Consider the following 21,411-nt stretch of genomic DNA (forward strand, 5'->3'; position numbering starts at 1 on the left):
GCTGTGACGACAGTCGTTACAGTCGTTAAGACTACCTGTGGCCAAGACTGAATGACCATCGTTGGTATCTTCACCTGAGGCCAATAGGTTAGGAACTGAAGAAGTCCTTTGGATGAGGGACGAAACGTCTTCCAGTATCTTCAACCAAGTCCGTTGCACTTGATTTTTAACCTTCGTTGGATAACTATGACCTGGATGACTGAGAATCTTCATAGACATTATTTTTCTCTATTCTTCTATTATTCTTATATAAGTTGCATTTGTTTATTCCATCTTTATATATTTCTACATCTATTTATGTCTATTACTCTACTTACCAAAGCAAATTTCTTGTATGTGTAAAACACTACTTGGCAATAAAGCTCCTTCTGAGTCTGATTCTGATAACTCTGAAATCCAAAAAAATCCTTTTCTAAATATTTGCACTGAAAGTTGTGCTGTTTTTTGTTATGAAATTGATTGAGTGAAAACTGCAGGTTTTAGGTATAGGTAGATGTGACGTTTTTAACTTTTGAAATATAGTTGAATCATTAAACAGTCCGTCCAGGGCTTGGCGGGCCTAACCCTACCCCTGACCCTAACCCTGCATATTTAAACCAGCTTAACTTGATTCTTTCTTGCAGCTGACCGGGATGCAGCAGCCTGTGTCTCAGTGTCTCGTCTGCCATTCTCCGCATACGTTTTGCCGTGTTTGTCAGTAGATGATTTCCTTTATGTTCGACCACAATACTGCACATTCTGCAGAACATTTTCCCCACTTTGGTAAGGAAGATCTGGGTACTGTATTTTACAATCCTTTTTTTTTTTGTCAGCAAATTTGAGAGACGGTGTGATGTCTGCTGCGTCATGTAAACAAGGAGGTGACGAGCTGCAGTATGACAACATTTTGCAGGGATTTGTTCGTGTTTGTGACATTGCAAAATACTGGAGGGACTGCACAGTCGTCAAATCCAGGTAAAATACAAAGCTGGGACGCATGACAACTAGCATGACTACAGCTAAAGCAAAGACAAAGACTTAAATACACAAAAGGAAGGTAACAAACAGGTAACAAACAAGACACAGGTGAAAACACTGACAGAAAGCAGAACAAGACAACGACACCAGGGGCACAACAACTTCAAAATAAACCAGGATACACTGATGAACGTACGTTGTTGTACAAACGTAAGATGTGGCTAATATTAGGGCCACGTTACACGGCAGCATGGGCTTTAGGTCAGACGTACAGTATGGACATGTGCTGCTGGAATTTAAAGCATGAAATGCAGTTGCCTCCGTTTGTCCTGAGACAGCAGGCGTCTCTCTCCATAACCCGGCCCCCCTCCCTCACTCTATCGAAGACAGTGTCCCAAGCAGGCGATCTGTAAATCTGGCGGGACGTCCCGAGCGCCGCCCCGTGAAAAAGATCTCTGCCGATCACTTGAACTCTGGCAGAGACGTGTTGAACACTCAGCTAGACAGATATAGCAGCAGCTGGAGAAACAGTGTCCCAAACAGGCACCGAAACCATTCAGTGTTACTCTCCTCTACCGTTGCTCAGTCAAACCCCCTCAGGATCACAGCGCTGCTCAGTGACAAGGCCGCACAGCCAAAATGGAGTTTTCGGTTGAAGATGAAAGCAGCAGCTCATCACCAAACCTTGCGTACAAGGCCGCTCACCAGGCGTTCAGGGATCGCTGGAAAGAGACAGACGACACCATGTGTCGCCACAGCATGTCCTTCCACCTGCACCACACGCTGAGGAGCGAGTTCTTCGCCAGCTACCTGTACCTGATTGAGAATATTCCTCTAGGTAAGAAGAAGGGCCACACAGAGAGCCAGCCTCACACCAGTCCCACTGTCAAGAGGTCACAATTTACAACCTGTTCTTGACCCTTGACTCCATTAAGGATTGGGAAAAGCTGAAGAAGCGTGCCTGTGGTTTGGAGTTGGGTACAAATCACTTTACATTGCTGTTGATGTTTTAACAGTAAAAAAACATTTTATTTCCTACAGTTTTTGTTTCAGACAGCCATTAGTTTCCATTCTTAAAAAAGAACTTATGAGGGCTTTAAACTTGCAGCTCAGTCAACATCACGTTCTAATTAGTTTAGTAAAAGTCACATATTAATCAACAGGTAACGCTTTTAAAGTGCACATTGATTAAAAACTCTGTGCCGCATTACCCATAATGATGCCACAAAAAGAAAAATCAAAGCAAACCTGATGTTCACTGTGACTGATCAGTTGTCTGAAGTTGTTTTACATATAGTAGTTAATGAATGGAAAACAATGGCTACCTAGAAGGTAGGAAAATACAGACATCTTTGGAAAGCGTCAGCAGTATTGTAAAGTGTACAGGATTAATATAAAACGTGATAAAACACACACAAACTCTGGGAATGATTACGAGCTTTGGGGTTTCCCACAACAAAAAATCTCTGTGATAGCCAGTACTCTGGTTTGTGCTGCTACAATTCAAATATCATACCACGCCATTATAATCCAATATTTGGAAATACTACATACTTGTTTTGCAGATGCTCTCATCAAAAGCTGCATGGAGGGTGTATGGTGCTGTGGGTTTATCTGCCTTGTTATCAAGTCTTAAATGAGTCTGCATGAATCGATGCATACAAATTTGGGTATTTGGGATTGATGAGTTTGTTTTTGGTTCCTGTATAGAGACGCAAGTGCAACCACCTGAGCATTGTGAATGAAAGTGCTAATGAGGGCACTTTTATACACAGTTTTTCTCAGCCTTCCTGAAAATCTGAAACAGGTTTCTGGGGTTTTCAGTCCTTATTCTAAGCTAAATGGGGATCTCATACTTTACAAGACAGTAAAATGCAAACACCCTGTTGGAAAAGCAAAATCTTAATCTTACAATTGATAAGTTTAGTAATTAAACACAGAGTTTTTCTGCTACAGCCTTACTTGGTCTGGTGCACACACCTCCAAAATCAATGTGCGTGGCCCAGCGCAGCGAACATCATGATTAGTTCATTTCTCTTTATGTTGGGAGAAAGGCTCAAAAAAGTAACACTGGAACTGAGCTGTTATTTTAATGTGATACCCAAACTCTGTGTATGGATAGAAGAAATCAGAAAGTCTCTGAACAACACTTTACATACAGATGGGAGAAACATCTTCCAGGCCTTTAGTCGCAGTCAGTGCCTTTGAATTTTGACGCAGTGAGTTTGTTAAAATGGTGATTTGCTCAGATTTTACTAAAAAATGTGGGATGTTAAGATACACTAAGCTCATGAGACAATTCACAATATTGTCGAGATGATATTTTAACACTTTAAGAAATCTTCAATGACGCAATATATGACTGGAAAGATTGTCTTATATTCAACTTAAAGTCACAAAATGTAAAACAATGCAGGTGTATTACATGTTGTTTCGTGTCTGTCACTCTGTTGCTATTTATTGTTTCTACTGGGTACCCAAAATCCTGCCACTACAAACTTTTTGCACGAGATTTCCTCACAACCCTAATGTTTACCATTTTAACTTTTCACATTTTTGGAAATACAGTATTTGATTTCTTTCTGGGATTGAGATGGTCTGATGGATAATAGCTGCTTTCACACAGGGATCCCGCAATAAACTGTGGCTTTTCACAGACATCGTTCCGGCTCTTTTACTACCTACATTCAGATCAAATCTGACCCCCATCCATACCTTTCATACAGCGCAGTGAGCCGGCATATTGGAGTAATAATCCCAGAAAATAGGGCAGTGTGAAAGTGCCTAATGTGTGTTAGGGCTGAAACTAACGATTACTTTCATTATCGACTCATCTGCTCATTATTGTCACGATTAATCGACTAATTGTTTTGTGTATAAAATGTCAAGAAATTGTGAAAAATGCTCATCACAATTTTCCAGAGCACAATGTGATGTCTTCACATTGCTTCTTTGGTCCAACCAACAGTCCAAAACCCAAAGACTCTTTTTGCTTTAAAAAATGACAAATTGTCAAAATAGTTGTCGATTAATTTTCTTCCGACCGACTAATCAATTAATTGACTAATCGTTGCAGCTCTAATGTGTGTTGAGTACAGAGCTGGAGTCAGGAAATTAGCCTAGCTTATCATAAAGACTTGATCAAGGGAAACAGCTAGACTCCTGCCGCTTAAGCAAAATTTGTTATCTGGTTTGTTTTATATGCACCCAGACATGCACATAAAAACCACAGTTTGGGGTTTTAGGGTTTTAGAGTTAATGCTGAAACAGTATCTTAACAAATAAAAGTGAATCCATCCACCTGGCACTTCACTGAAGTTGCTCTGGCTACAGCTCTGGTGGTTCTCACTGGCAGATGTACCGTAAAAGCACCAGGAGAAATACATTTTTTCGTAAATTAACGAGCCTTTAACAAGCTCTTCATCATGACTGTTGGCTACTTGACGTTGTAGATGGCGTTAAGTGTGAGTCTAACCTAATTCTCTCCAGAGCGTACAACTGCTGCAGAAACAGGAGATCCTGACCTGCTGGCCATTCTGGCTCAAAGACGCCTTACTCTCTTACTACTAACTTGATACAAGGCCCATTAATGGCATGGCATGTCAAGCCTGAAAGCACTAACTCATGTCAGTCAGTGCTATACATGACAGTCAGAGGGCTGCGGTCAGATTATTTACTAACAGCCGTGACAGCTTTAAATGGACAGAATGAATTATATATATTTTATCTTTTTATGTCTTTATGCAGTAAATGTCAAGCAAAATGAGTAAACCTAAAATAAGTATACTGTACACTGGCTGGAGGGGTATCACTGGATTTAAATTTAGCCCTAGGACATCGGAAACAAACATAAATCCTCAGACTCTGCAGCGTTTGATCAGCTGTCTTAACCAATCTCTTACATCAAAGGTCAAAGGTCATTCTCGCCTCTCAACTTCTAATGAGCTGGCCCACTTTGGAGGTGTGAGATAGAAGAACATGGTGACACTGGATTGACACTTCCTTGGCAGATGTGTATGTTGTCACGCTGCCCTCCACCTCTCTTGGTCTTGCTCGATGTTTCTATACTTACCCGTCCTCTGGAAGCCTTCCTGAGTGGTCACATGACATGTAACTGCCAGAATTAGGTGCTTCAGTCCTCAAACATTTCAATACCAAGTGGGCACTTGCCAGGAAAGTCACGGCATGAACTGTGTTTCTACACCTTGTTTTCAACGTGACTTCCAGGTGCTGAACGATTCAGTCCCTTTGTTGGCTCTCCGCCTCTTCCTGATGTTTCTAGCATGAACGAGGGAGTCCATGTGGAAACAAATCCCCCTCTCTTAAGGTTTCACTGTGGTGTCATGAATTCTGCCACTGGAGATCCTTGACAAGCGGACAAACATTCCCCTGCGACCCCAACCCCCGTCCACTCCCCCCCCTCCTCTACGGCAGGAACGTGTCATCTAAGCCTTTGGAAATGTTGCGTTCATTCTGCAGGATTTATTTCAGCTCAGCAGAACTGTGGCAGTGAGAGGTTGGGATAGTTTAAGAACCCAGTTGTTTCATTTCTTAATGTCACAGTATGTCACGGACAAGAGATCATAAAAGAAGAGTGTTGTCGTACAACACAAATGAACACTTTCTAAACATTGATTGATTGAGAACTGTTGTTGTTCTGGCTACAGAATAGTCCTCTGAAATTTCTCAATTTTAACTTTTTGCTAATTGGCAGCGTACAAAGATTGTAGAGTAATCAACCAGCATGTTATCTTGTGTCATGTAACAGCTGAGCAGAGTGTAAAAGCAGTGCAGCACTTCCTTATTTATAGTCTTCTGGTAATCAAATTATCGTTCTACATTTCCTTTGAGATTGTAAACAGCGTTCCTCTCCATACACAGCAGGCCAGCGCCGTGTCGTGTCTATTGTTGGAAATAACCTGTTATTAATCTAATTACTTAACTAAAACTTTAACTAATATAACATCAGCCTTAACAGATGTTTTGCTTTATGATGGTGATGTTAGTTGGTCTGTGAGTGATTATTTGCATGACTTACTGTCAGAATGTTTTGCAGTTGTTGTTAAGGGACTTTTTATTTTATTTATTTGTTGATGATGTCGTCATCAGGGGTTATTTCAGCTTGGGTTTGGACTTTATGGAAGTCTAATGCTAAACAGCTGGAGTACATGTGAAAGAGTAACTGAAGGCGCCAGGATGAAGAATGTGCAGACAGTATCTCTGGTTCTGCTGCGTCGATATTTAAACTTTCCATTTAGAGTTGTTGCATTTGGTCAAGGGGATACACAGAGAAACAGGGGATCGGACACACCAAGACGGAGCTGGTACACTTTTAGAGTTTATTAAAACAGCGGTGAAAAAACGTCTTTAGATGGTGAGATAGACCGTCCAACAGGAAAAATAATTCCATAGTCCAGAAACCAAAATAAAAGCAGTGATCCAAGCAGGGAAGGCAGGTGAGATACAAAAGACAATACACAGTGATCAAGATCCAGGTACAGAAATCAGGCTGGGATTCTCAACAATTTCCAAGTGATGAAGCAACAACAAACAATAGGAAGACACTCCCTTAAATATACAAGAAGGGAGGTGATTAATGGAGGCACAGGTGGAAACACTCAACATAGACAGAGAAATTTAGACAAGAAACAAGAGGCAGAACACTTCAACATAAAACAACAGGACTACAAAGAACGACTAACCAAAAAGACAGGAAGTAAAATACACCTGACACAATGAAAAACATAATACAGAGAAGGGGGGGACGCAGAGAAAGGAAGTGAAGCACATAAACACAAGAGGAAGGATTGAACAAAATAAAGCAGGAAACACCAAAACCACAACACTAGTAGTGTTATCAGAGCGGAATGCTGCTCTTTAAACACCCCCTGAAAATCTTGATTTTACTGACCTCTTCTTACTGCAGCAATGTACAGGTGCAAGAAAGCACATTTCAGATCACAACCACCAGTGATGCTGGCTGTGGTCAGAGGTGAAACAAGCTTTTAACCAGAGAAGACCTTGCTTTTCAACCTGGTGTGAAGTTCCTCTCTAAAAGTCCCATCTTATGTTCATTTTCATTCTTTATTGTTAAAAAACACGTTATTTAGTAGGAGCACTAGGCCTCCCTGATTATTGTACAAAAACAACTTTATTCACTGGTTTTGGTGAAACTAGATCTGATTTTCTGGAGGAAATATTTTCTAGTTTTCCCTCTGATTGTCTTCCGGCTGCAATGCCTCAACTTTCCTTTTTTACTGTAAAAACTTTCTGTGAGATACACTGAGTGGAATGAGCGCTTGGTGTTGTGTTGGACGGTGGGTCTGATGCCTGCTCGAGAATGGGAAATTTCCAGGTTAAAATATCCGACATGATGGTACATGACGTCGAAAGTAAACGAAAAACATGGCTGACCATACCAAACTCTTTCTTTTGGTAATCCCCAAAAGTCAGTAAACATCAGTAAAAGGCTATACCAACACATTCTCATCTTATTGCGTCATATCTGACGCTTTCAGACAGCGTGACAAAGCATAAGTATTTTACGCTAAAGGTACCCTTTAGCCACCGTTTGCTACGTCCCAGCAACACAAAGGAGGCTAACCCTACCTGCTAGGTGCACAGCTGTAGGGTTAGCCAGTCAACATGCATAAAGTCAGTGACTTAGGTTTAGATACCAACATTTCTGATGGTTGTGGTAAGGGTAAGGTGACAAGATTTCTGAAATGAAAACCGGGGACATTTTTGGTTTGGTGGTCAGTATGTCATTAAAAAAATATGTTCTTATATATGAAATAAAAACGGGGGACAATTTCAGTTTCATAATCTGTCAAATATAACTCTTCTGAATGTCACTTTGAGGCAGAAACTAGCTTTCAGTCAATAAGTAGAGGCTGCAGTCACTTTCTGGCAAGTGGAATACTGCATTATGTGTGTTGTTTTGGCCATTTAAAGGCATTTTAAGAGGTAAAAATGTCACAGTTTGTGGGGTGAGGCACGTTGGTGGACCCAAGTGCAGACACGGGAAACAGGCAGGAACAGTTCAAAAGGTTTATTAAACCAAAAGTGAGCACACTCACATTTGAGTGGCTGACAAACAGAGTCCAAAAACAGGGTGATCCAACAGAAATCCAAACAGGATGACACAACTAGTAAGGCAGGCTGGCAGAACAACACACAGCAACATGGGACAGAGTGTAAACACGCTACAATGACCAGACAAAGACTAAACAGAAACACCAGGTATATATACTCACAGGGACTAACGAGCAGGGCGGGAGCAACACAGGTGACAGGGATCAAGGTTAATGAGGCAGAGAGACAGCAGGGAAAACAGAGAGAGAGGCAGGCAGATTACTGAGGGGGGAAAAGACAAAACACAAGTTACTCAACACTAAACACCAGAGTAATATAAATAAACTAATACAAGCAGACAGATCACAAATAAACAAACACCAACAAGGAACACAGACAGAAGCTAAGATTAAAGAGAACACAGAGCAGACAAGGGCAACATTACACAGGGGTACACAGACCAAAAGTAAACACTAAGACATGAACTGAGACACAGAACTAGGAGCTAAGATGCAGGGCTAACAGAGAACACAAGACCAGGAACCGAACCTCAAAACGGGAAACATGACAACTGACTAACAGAATGGAGTAGGGAACAGAGACGGAACCGACTGGGAACAGGACAACAATAAACACGGAACAGATCAAAATAACAAACACTGAAGTACACGAACCAGGAGTAGATACTAAGACATTAACACCGGACTGGGAACTAAGACATGGAACCAAAACACAGACTAAACTAAACAGAACTAAACAGAACAGATGACAGGACTAACATGCAAATACAAAACCAAACCCTCAGAATCAAAACCCAAAAACACAGCACTCAGGACTCAGGAAAAAAGTACTAGGTGAGTTATAATCTATCAAATATAACCCTCATGAATATAAACAAGTCATTTCAGGGAAGAAATAACGTTTCAGCCAATAATTAGAGGCTTCAATCACTTTCTGGCAAGTGGAATCCTGCATTTTATGTGTTGTTTTGGGCATTTAAAGGGATTTTAACAGGTAAAAAGGATTGGATTGGTCGGTATACAGCAGGTTAAATAATGTAATTATTTAGAGTAATAAGGATAATTGCAAAAGAGATCATGTCTTTATTTTATATATAACTCAGCAGTAAGTCCTGTTAATTATAGGCTACATTCCATTTTCTAAATGTAAACAAAGATATTAGACATACGCCTACCAAACACACAATCCATCAGCAGCAACAGGCTTCTGTTATTGCCTATAATTAGGTAAATGTCAGGCCTGGTTATGCTACAAAATGCAAACACTTGTTTGGCCACAATTGTGATTATTCTGTTAAAAGAACCGTTAAAGTATCACAAAGACAAACCTTTGCGACATAAAGTGATGTTTATTTGCACATTATGTCTGTTTGATCCAGATAAAAGCAGCTGTAGATGTAAAGAAACAGAGCGATGATATTTCATGCTACGCGTGCTCCCGCGGACATCAATCAGTTTCTGGCCACGTAAAATCTGATTTTATGTCTGTTAACACCTTATACAGTCTATGATTAACACACAGTTAAAAACGGGGACATTTCCGGGGACAGCTCCAGACGGGGACAGGCCACCAAAACCGGGGACTGTCCCAGGAAAACGGTGATGTCTGGTCACCCTAGGTAAGGGTTAGGGGGCTTTTGGGGGGCTTTAACACGAACGTGGCTAGCTAGTACTTCCGGTCTGTACAAGACGCCCCAAAGCGTCTCATAGAGACATATCTGGGAAGGATACCTTAGGATGGTCTCACTGTACTACCTAGCAACATTTTTCTACACTAATTTACATGCAGAACAGGTTTTACTATATGGGATAATAATATAATATAATAATATGGGACCTTTAAAGAGTCAATTAGCAAGGAATGGACAGTGTTGCGATTCTGTCAATAAAGGTTTTCAGTACAGATTACATTTACCAATTTATTTTAACCCTTAATATGTTAATATGATCTCTTTCTGTCTGTCAGTGAAGCTGTTTCCAGTCACCTGTGAGTACATCAAAGGAGAGAAACAGTTCTACTACAGAGCTCAGCAGTTCTACGAGGATGTTCCCGCCTCGGAGGAAGGCATGATGGGAGATTTTGTGGACATAAGCAATGTTGATCTGGAGGGTTCCCGGCAGTTTCTGAAGAGGTTTGTGGTGAGTCACGAGATATTAACTATTAACAGATCAAAGGCTCAATCAGATCTGGGAAACTGATACGGGAACATCTGAGAAGCGCTGCTGGTTCTCCATCGTTTACACACATTACTGTGATTTCTAACTACCGTCCGTATATCAATTTACTCTGCTGCAGCTATCTCTGAATATAAATGTCCGAATCTGTTTTGGGAGAGAAATTCATCATCCTGACAGCGTACAAAGGATTCCATGTTGTTTCATGTGGGAGGAGGCCTCAGTTCAGTTTCTAATAGTAGCACAGACTTAATGCCAGCCCCATAAACACCCACACAGACAAAGTCGAGCCAACAGCTCTCAGTCAGTTTGTGCTATGGACATCTTTACTAGCACTTGTTAACAGCGGAGGAAGGAAGAGATATTTCTTAGTTGTTTCTGTTGAGAAATATCTTTACTTTCATAAATTGCAATGTGATGCATATGATGTATAGATTGATAATGCCTATACGCTAAGTGTGAAGCCACCAGTAGCACATCATATGTCTCAACATTTACGTATGCGAGGGTTTTTTTTAGATGTTCGGAGAGTTCAAGTGCTAATTCAGGGGAATGGTTTTGGCCAGAGACTGGGTTATTTAGAGGATCAGTTTTACAGGAGCTCTAATTATAACCTGCTAAGACTGGATGCTTTAAAAAGGAACTTGGCTCCTTTTGCATGGGTGCTAATGTAAACACAACAAGCCCTGTCTTAACACAGCTCAGCTGTGATACTGTAATACAATACTGAATAGTGAATATGTTACCATAAATGTCTGTTTTCTAGGTTCTGTCTGTCTTGAGACACTGTTAGATTACAGGGTTTGCTTTATTGTATGTACGTTTCATAAGGTTAACATTGCAGAGACCGCTGATCAAGACTGTCTATCAGTTATTTTCATTATTGATTGATCTCTTGACAACAGTAATAAAACAGCAGATTCCAACATTTGAGATTCCTGAATCTGAAAACGTTTGCTTTGTAAATGACCTAAATCATTAACAAGTTAGCCGAGGCTTTGGTGAATCATTTCTGTCGTTTGAGTAGTCAATTAATCGACACTTTCAGCTCCAAACAGGATAAAAGTAATTACTAATCAGGTCGTCTTAAATGCAACTAAAATCAGTACAAAGCCTAAAGAGTTCTAGTTAGTCTATATTTAAATAATTGCCCTTATCAGCACAAGTCAATGAGAAACTTACCACTCTCCCTCTTTTCACTAATTAAATGCTGAGTGCACTTAAGAAAATGTTCATAGATCTCTCATTTGCATTGTGGCGGGAAAACATTAAAGCCAAGACAATAAATTCACAGAAATGCAAAACAAGTCAGTAAAACCTGATAGAGAGTCAATACCTTTTTTGTACCGTCTCTATGAAGGAGATGTATTGTGTTTTTTAGGCCTAAACGCTTCTCCATTGGACTGATTTTAAACCCAGTGAAGTTGTAGAGCAGCATTGCCAGATGCTGGAAACCAAATAATCAGACAAAGACAACACTACCATATTTCAGGTCAAACTTTTGTTCACTCACATCCAAACTGCACCAAGAACAGAGTTTGTGTTGTAAATGAATCCGCACAGCAGTTCTCAATGCATCCATGAGCTCACCAAGTTAACTGCAGGGGGCTCTGACTGCGGGCCAGTTTTCCATAGACTGTCGTTTATTATGCAGGCTATGGAACACACTATGCATCCTTTTGTTTCAGCGAAGAGGTTACGGGAAGCATGTTGTACCACAAAACCTGAGGGATGACCACACCAAACTTAAACCAAACTAAAGTCGTGAAACACAAAGAGTTTATAAGAAGCTGTGAGTGGCGACAGTAGCTTTCGGATCTGCGACGAGATGTGACTGGATCATTTATGGCAGATCCAGGCTCAGTTTTCTATAACAATATATGGTTGACATAGTGGTTTTATGAATTGTTGGTTGGTAGATATTGTGCAAAGGGCTAAAATAAAAAAAATCATAGACATAATTATTGTATAGCTGGCAAAACTGAAAAATAACTGACCTCTGTATTACAGAAAGGTCTGGGTTGATAAAACAGCAAACCGTTTCTTCAGTGTGACACGGTGTAACAGCATCACATAAACGAGTTCAAATGCCTGCGTGGTACGTGTCAGTGAGACTGAAAGGCAAACTGTATTTAGTGCTCTCCAAATAGTTTCTTTCTGAGATAAAGTTTGTGATGTTTGATTCAATGTGGAGTCTTGGCGTTTGTTTGTGAGCTTCTAATATAAACGCAAAGACTGAATGATAAACTAAAAACATCCACCAACTCTTCTACAGATGTATGCGCAGTTTGTCCTGTACCGTCTCCGCCCTGGCTGTGAACAGCTCCCGTTTGAACCTGACATCTCCGTTAACAGCCAGTGTGGTAGGAAAAGATTTAGAATACATCCAGATTAAAGTACATACACAGGGAGCAATGTGGCAGTAATTCACCCAAACCAGGAAGCCTCCTGTAACAAGCACAGAGCTCCTCAGGGCCCCATCTTTCATACAATCACACACTGGGGCCCCTAATGCGGAGGGGTTGGAGTGAGGTCAGAATACCAAATGAAAAGCAAGAAAAACCAGCATGACTCAAGCGAGGTGACTTTCTGTTCCCTCGTGGTAAAGTTCATAGTTTCGTTGCCCTGAGGAACTGAGGGTCTACTTGTTTGTGCTGTCGGTGCTTTTGAGGTGCAGAGGCCTGACATCTGGCAACACGGAAAATAAAGAATACACTCCTCTATGACTTATGGATATGGTAATAACATGCAGCAGGAAAACTGACATTTTGTTTTCTGTTAAACATAAATCCAGCTCTTCTTCGTTTTATGGTTGCCTCAGTTTTATTGCCAAAACCCTTCAATCGAGGTATTTCACTGACTTTATCCTCTAGATAAACCCCTAAATAAGGTTGAATTTAACGAACTGAATGATTTATCCCTTTTCTTCACGCGCAGGGTCCTGGTAAGGCCGGTACACACTGTGCCCTTGACTGTGGCTGCGGGATCGGCCGCGTGTCCAAAGGCGTCCTCCTTCCCGTGTTTGAAAAAATGGAGATGGCGGACATGATGGAGCACTTCCTGCTCCACGCACACGAGGAGTACCTCGGTGAAGACGCTGACCGCATTGAGACCTACTATTGCTACAACCTGCAGGAGTTCACGCCTCCAAAAAACAAGTACGACGTCATCTGGATGCAGTGGGTGGCATGTGAGTATGAGAAGGGTCTCGTTGCTCGTAGAGTGATGCCATGTTGGGCAAATGTAGAGTCATTGTGCGGTCTTATTTTAACCCTGTACCAAAAGACAAAATGTCGATGTTCGACAATTCAGCCAAACCACATTACATTTAATTCCAACATTTTGTTAATTATTTAATCCTATTTGTCTGGGAAAGACTGTGGTTATTGCAGATAATTTCTGGTAATGGTTATTTTAAGGTTAGGGAAATATTTTTATTAAGGTAAAATAAAACAATAAAAACTGCGGCCTCCAGAGCAAAAGTTAGACGTGCAAAACGCCTATCCAGAACCCGGACCTCCACACCCTAATGATGTGTTCACATACAATGCGAATTTAATCCTCGCAATGCTTTCCTTGAGCAGGTTTTATTGCTGGACAACTGCCAAGTGTTCACACAAAACGCGATAATGTGCGAATACTACAGCTAGATGAACCCAAAGTAAACATTTTGCTGTGATTTAATTGCAATAAACGGATCAAACTGATGCCGTACAATATCCACAACATAATGCCGATTTGTTACAGACAAATGACTTCATGCTTTATCAGGTCATTCAGCAGGACAACAACTTTTAAAATATTTCTTTTCTGAATGGAGTTCGGATCGATCAGGGCTATGCTATGCTAACTTGTTCACAGTAAAGTACCATAGATGGAATAAAGTTACAGACACATATTTTCTGAACTCACCAGGTAGTTCAACTTTCTCGCTTTCCTTTCTCCAAGCAATGTCCAGGTTTTTATATAAATATGAAGTAGTAGTCCAACAGAGCTCTGTGTGCCAACCAACCCTAACAACAACAGTGGAACCGGATGTGCACAGAAGCTAGCTGCTGCGAGGCTTGAGTGAAGAGAAATCAGTGTTGTAAAAGTAAAAAGCTAATTACCCGCAGGTAAGCGGCGTAGTTGTCGGGGAAAGAATCCAGATCAGCTACGGGTGTTTCTCTGTCTAAAAGCTGCAGCGCTGATCCCTGTAGTTTAGCAGCTCTCTGTTGGCCAGCGGCACGTCACTCCCCCGTTCTGCTTGGTCTTCTCCAAACAAGGCTCTGAAGCTGTCGGTGACATCTGGACAATCTCACTGCTGATAGGCTTTCGCATCATAGTGTCATGCGAATTTCTCGCTCAAGTTGAAAAATTTGAACTCGAGCAAACCAGTCGCAAGAAACGCATCTTCCGCACCGGCTGGAGCGAATTTGCAGGAATTAACATGTTTGCATTGACTTTGTATGTAATCAAGCCGCCCAAAACACTGGATTTGCTTTTAGTGTGAACACAGCATAAAGACCACATTGGTATACTCATTGGCATTGGACGTAAATTGCTGCGGATACCCATTTTTTTTTAAAGATGAGACTCGTATTGATTTCCAATTACCTGACAAGAGTGACTCCTCAGTGATTATAGATATCTTATCAGACCTGGAAATACCTCTGGATCCTCCAGGAGGCGCTGCTGACAAGGACTGCTGGCCTTGTTTGCTTGTTTAGATTGAAAATTAAAAGATAATCTTTTGCTTTTTTTTATCAGTTCCTGTCTTGCCACCAGATTGCAGAAGGTCAACCAATGCGTGAAGCAATGTAACATGTTTGTATGTCAAGAGTTGTTGACTCCATCTGCCTAGGGCCGCTTTGGCGAACGCCAGTAGGAGGAAAACAGAAACAGGTATCTCAGTTGTGACTGGTTTCTCTTCATTCCTTACCCGTATTTCTCTTCAGGCCATCTAACAGACAAGGACCTGATGAACTTCCTGTTTCGCTGTAAGAAGAGTCTGCGTCCAAACGGGGTCATCATAATTAAGGACAATATGGCGCGGCAGGGCTGCAAGCTGGACCCCATCGACAGCAGCATCAGCCGCCACCTGGACATCATGAAGAGCATCATCGCAAAGGCCGGCCTGGAGGTCCTGGCTGTTGAGAGGCAGGAAGGCTTCCCTGAGATCATCATGCCTGTCTGGATGATTGCTATGAAATAGACATTATTCATTTAAAATAAGAGGAAAATCCAGAAAAGGCAGAATTCACGTGTAATTCCCCTTTTATTTAAGTTTAGATTTGTGATCAGGTCTCTGAAAACTACAACAACACTGAGAGAAATCTTCAGGACATAAATCGCAAAACAGCGGTGTGGACGGCGTGATGGCAATTTTATGGAGGCGAGTTCTTTTTCTGCTCAGCACAGAAATGATATACATGGATATTAAACGTCTACAGAAGCACTCTGCATGTCCACAAGGCCAGACTGTAATTTATTGTCAGCCGACCACCTCCGGGGTTTGTATCTCGATGACGTCCAAGATAGACCCTCAGTCCTCTGGAGGCTGACTGTGGAAGAAGCTTGTTCCTGTCTGAACCACGAGGATCATTGGAAATACATGTGCATTCACAGTTACTGTTTGGTTTCTCCTCTGAGTGAATGATTTCTATTTGTTTTTGACTAAATCCAACATATTGACAACAATAATGTATCATGTTAGATTTGTTTATATTTCTTTATATTTTTGAATATGAGTAACATGTAATCTGTATCTGGATACTTTCTCTTGATAATGACATCTAAACACAGGCCTTTGCATTTTTTAAAATCTGCCCGCATTGCAATCAGATCTCAATATGCAAGTTAGGCAGGAGGAGCTGGTGCACCTGTCAACAAACATACAAAATGCATCCCAGGTCAAAGGCAGCAAAGGGATCGTCACATGACAGACGGAGACAGCTGAAGACATCCATAGGCTACTTTTCAGTAGCCTTACTAACTCGGCTACTGTTATTTCAGCCGGTCCCAGACCAAACATTAGCTGCTACTAGCATAACACACCCCAATCTCTGACTGAACTGTTGACAGCTGAGTTGCATTATTGGCAAAAAGACTGAAAATCACTTTTGTAGGCTCTGGGAAAGTTTTAACAAATATGACACCAACAACGACTAAAAACGCAACCTTTCAATTTATTGTGCAGGTTTTTTTTCTAGGCCATGGACTGCATTTACTCTAGACCACCTCCAGTTGGGGTCTGGCCGATCTGACCATATTCCATTTGCATTGCGTACTGTGCGCATTTACATCCGCATTAACGTGTTTTCTCCAGCGAAGATATCCAGGAACAGATCGCATACCAACAAGAGATGAAGTCGTAATGTCACCTTTCAGTACAGCCTTTTATTTAGCACTTTATTTTGCAATAGAAATAATGTTAATTAAGTCCGCTTAGTACAGATTGATCAGGTGTAAATATTAATTTTGTTTATATCTGTTTTATACCTTTGTTTGTAATATTGCAGATTAATAGATATGTCCTTTTTAAATCACCTTCTTCTGTGCAATTCTTTCTGTGAAGTGCTTAAATTTAGAGTATAGTTATTTAAGTTGCTTTACTTACTTAAATACCACTTTTCAGAACTACTTCAATACATTTTGGTGCATCTTACTGTATGTTTGCTAGAATTCAGTTGAAGAAGTTCAGCTGCATTGTTTTTCAAAAATAAAAACTCGGAAAGCATATGGATGTAGTTTTATGATTTTTGAATGCTCTTTTCTTATATGTTTTTCATCCCATGTTCCAAACAAAGGCTAACAGGATTAGAGATGGGTAATCACCGTTGGCTATTATAATCAAAACTGGAACATAAAGTAAGCCAATTTTCTCTAAACACTCCTACAGACCGTCCACACCCGCCACTGACCGCGCTGCAATCTTCCAGAGTGGGCTCAAAACACAGTAGATAATTGAGATCCTCTCAAATCATTATGGTAATTCTCCTAAGTATTATAACTATTTTTTTTTTCAGTCTAACAGTAGAAGCAGCACATTGTTTTGGGGGTAATGACTTTCAGCTGGGCCCCTGAGGTGGATGGTGGAGTTGATTATTTCCTGGTTTTGACAGACAGTGCCTGCTTTCATATCTGCCCTGGCTTCATTTCAAGCCTGTCAGATGTTGTCTGCATAAAACACATCCAGGAGTCGCCTCAAATATTCAGCACTTGCGTGCGTAAGAGCTCGACGGGAGTGGCGCGGCGTTGTTCCTCCCTGATCTTTTTATGAAAGGACAGTTTGTGAATGAGTCGACTGGCACCGAGAAAGTACAAAATCATCAAAGTGTTGAAGGCAGGATGGCGTGAGATGATCACCATGGCGTGTTTCTCTTGTCAGAATGACTCTTTTGAGATGTGAATATACCAAACACATTTTCCACATCCTGAATGAATTAACTTGTAGGTATTTTTCCCTCCCCCAGCAAAATAGCAGCCAAATGTGCTGTCACCTTTTCAGGAGTGGTTAGCTTCGCTGACAGTCAAGGCTATCGTTTCTAATACTTCTCAATGTCTTCTGCAGCCACTCAGCAGCAGTTCGAATATATTAGCTGCAGTAACACTAATTTGTGCAGTCACGTCAGCAGAGCTTTGGGCCTGATTCCAGACCGAGTATATCTCAGACAGAGAGACAGGAGGAAGACAGAGACCGCAGGGGGATGTAGTGACCAGCACTGTACTTAAGTGTCATCGCCTAAACATGCAAAACACTTCTGGGAACTGTTCAACTTAAAGCCAAGCAAGAAAAAAATCTAAATAAATACTTAAATTGGCTGCTTGGAATCCCCAGACTCATCTCAGGCAGAACAGCTCAAACTTCTGCATGTTTTGAAGGGCTATTGGCACCGATCCATAAGTCTTTCAAAGGTAACTACAAAAGACAAGTAGTTCCCGGGTGTCACAATTACCTCGGAGGCAGGGCTGGACAGGGACAAAAAAACCAGCCATGGCATTTTTGGCCGAGGCGGCCCACCAAAATCAGTCGGACACCCCTCACCAATACACAATCGCTCCATTTAGGGGGTCAGATTAGGGATGTGATGAAACACTGAGACGTGACATTGCACAAGATTGGTGTCCATGACTACAAGAATATATTGTAATAGATGTACTATTTAGAAAAAAAAATTTTACATAAGAAAGATTTGTAGCATTAAACACTTAATTTCCTGCATTGTGGGGCCATTTTCTGCACCAATTTATGGGGGAAATGTCTTTATTTTTATAAAGGGAAGCACAAAATTCAGGTGGCAGACATTACATTGCATTGCAGGTTTTCTTAAGTACAAATAAACCTTTCTTATAGCATTTTTATCTGTTAATTAACATTTCTTGGTGCAAGCTATTTTTCAGACCATTTTTAACAAATGCTTTCAAAAAGTGGTGGCTTCATGTCCCCAGCGTCCCCAGTGTGAATGCCTACTGCTACACCTCCATGCTTACTACTTCACCTCTACTCTCCTCCTGCTCTCACTCAGCCCTGTCACCTTGTCCCTCTGTTTCGCTAACACAAGCCTCCTCCTCTGCCTGCCAGGGGCAGCTGTGCTTGCTCAGGAGGTTGAGTGGGTCGCCCACTAATCACAAGGCTGGCGGTTCAATCCCCAGCTCCCCCAGGCTGCATGGTCAAAGTGTCCTTGGGCAAGATCCTGAACCCCGAATTGCCCCTGGTGGCTGTTCCACCAGTGTATGAATGTTAGTTTCCGTTTGAGCACTTAGGCTCAGTGCCCAGGCTGAATGTGTATGACTGGTGAGTGCAGATGTAGTGGTAGACAAATACAGAGCATTTACATGTATCCTATCACAGTGGACATTTTAGCATTCAGCAGTACATGAAAAAGCTTCAGTATGTTTTCTTTAGTAAGTAACCTCAAAGAGTAATAACTAAGTTTCAGTTTCAGAGTTTAACACAACAGCCCACTCTCCCCTCTCATCCCTTTTCTGTCTTATTTCTTGGGATCACAAATAGAAAGAGAGACATGCTGCTGGAACCAAAAGTATTGGCTTGGCTTTTTACCTATTTTGTTACATTACAGCCTTTGGTTCAATGTTTTTTTAATCTGAATTTTAACACAATAGTCTGTTGGTGAAGTGAAATGAGAAAAATATAAACATAAAACTATTTTTTAGAAGTGCTCTGGTGCAACTAATTACCTGTAGAAGTCATATAATTAGTGAAATGAGGCCCCAGAGGCTGCAACACTAACCAAACACTGCCATGAAGACCAACGAACTCTCCAAACAAGTAAGGGACAATGTTGTAGAGAAGTACAAGTCAGGGTTAGGTTATAAAAGAAATATCCAGATCTTTGATGATCCCCAGGAGCACCATTAAATCTATCATAACCAAATGGAAAGAACATGGCACAACAGCAAACCTGCCAAGACACGGCCGCCCACCAAACCTCACGGACCGGGAAAGGAGGGCATTAATCAGAGAGGCCGCACAGAGACCTAAGGTAACCCTGGAGGAACTGCAGAGGTCCGCAGCAGAGACTGGAGTATCTGTACGTAGGACGACAATAAGCCGTACGCTCCATAGAGTTGGGCTTTATGTCAGAGTGGCAAGAAGAAAGCCATTACTTTCAGCAAAAAACAAAATGGCACATTTTGAGTTTGTGGGAGACTCGGTGCTTTGGTCTGATGAGACTAAAATTTAACGTTTCGTCCATCAAAGAAAATGCTATATCTGGTGCAAACCCAACACATCACATCATCCAAAGAACTCCATCCCCACAGTGAAACATGGCGGTGGCAGCATCATGCTGTGGGGATTTTCAGCAGCCAGGACTGGGAAACTGGTCAAAGTTGAGGGAAAGATGAAGGATGCTAAATCCAGGGATATTCTTGAGCGAACTCCGTGCGTGATTTGAGGCTAGGATGGAGGTTCACCTTCCAGCAGGACAATGACACCAAACACACTGCTAAAGCAACGCTTGAGTGGTTCAAGGGGAAACATGTAAATGTGTTGGAACGGCCTAGTCAAAGCCCAGACCTCAATCCAATAGAAAATCTGTTGTCAGACTTAAAGTTGCTGTTCACAAGGGCAAACCATCCAACTTGAAGGAGCTGGAGCAGTTTTACAAGGAGGAATGGGCAAAAATCCCAGTGGTAAGATGTGGCAAGCTCATAGAGACTTATCCAAAGCGACTTGGAGCTGTGATTGCCGCAAAAGGTGGCTCTACAAAGTACTGACTTTAGGGGGGTGAATAGTTATGCACATTGACTTTTTCTGTTATTTTGTCCTATTTGTTGTTTGCTTCACAATAAAAAAACAAAACATGTTCTGCATATTAAATGCAGAATTAAAATCCTCAAACAATCCATGTTAATTCCACGTTGTGAGGCAACAAAACACGAAAAATACCAAGGCACTGTATAGGACCAGGCAAGTGATCCCACAGACTGCATCTTGAAATAAGGTGCAACCCCGTGTTGTTAACCCTACTGATTGCTTGCTAAATGGTCAATTGTGTCCAACAGATCATGGAATAATTGTATAATGTATGATGTGTGTCCAGCTTTAAAGGTTCTATGGGGAGTATTTTTAATGAAATGAATCACTTCTGTGAAAGGGTTGTAACCTCACATAAAAATGAACCATACGCCAGCTTTCTCAGTTACCTCTGATGGCCTCTGCGCAGCCTTACATAAGCTGTGACATACATGTGCACTTCCAAGCCTCTTGGCTACTGATTCTGAACCATACACACTAATGAAATGGAGTCTGCTAACACCAAAAAAAGGACCTGCTTACAGCACAACACAAACTCCACTTAAGGATAAAAAACTATCAATCATGTCGGCTAAATACAGCTGATGGAAACGCACCTAATATCATGTTTCTTTTATTACCATTTCAAAAGTTCACTAAAAATTAGCTTTACAATTAGATGGAAACATGGCTAGAGAGACAAGATACAGAGGGATCACAAGAAGCCACCTGAGCGCCATATGGCGGCAGCAACACGTGTCCAACAGCTGGTCCCACACAAGTGAGCTAAGAGGAAGAGGTCTTTGATGATCACCTAATCAAAAAAGGTCTGGCCAGGTAATTAGCCCTCAGATAGGAACAAATAAAGACCCCCTGATTTACTGAGGCAGGTGCAAAGCGACGGCAGCAGCAAGGAGGGGGGTTAAATCATGATGCCGGCTCAAC

At 41.4% G+C, this 21,411-nt stretch overlaps 1 protein-coding gene across 1 annotated transcript; it reads left to right on the plus strand.

Moving 5' to 3' along the window:
- The first annotated feature begins 1,596 nt into the window (after positions 1-1,596).
- mettl11b (methyltransferase like 11B) lies at positions 1,597-16,629 on the plus strand. Its single transcript, XM_038714983.1, has 4 exons — positions 1,597-1,795; positions 10,018-10,190; positions 13,164-13,416; positions 15,164-16,629. The coding sequence occupies exons 1-4, from the start codon at positions 1,597-1,599 to the stop codon at positions 15,418-15,420; spliced, it is 882 nt and encodes a 293-aa protein (XP_038570911.1). The 3' UTR covers positions 15,421-16,629.
- The last annotated feature ends 4,782 nt before the right edge of the window (positions 16,630-21,411 follow it).

The sequence above is a fragment of the Micropterus salmoides genome, unplaced genomic scaffold (assembly GCF_014851395.1).
Source record: "Micropterus salmoides isolate LMB-PRFRI ecotype aquatic unplaced genomic scaffold, ASM1485139v1 Ms_hic_scaffold_13, whole genome shotgun sequence".
NCBI lineage: Eukaryota > Metazoa > Chordata > Actinopteri > Centrarchiformes > Centrarchidae > Micropterus > Micropterus salmoides.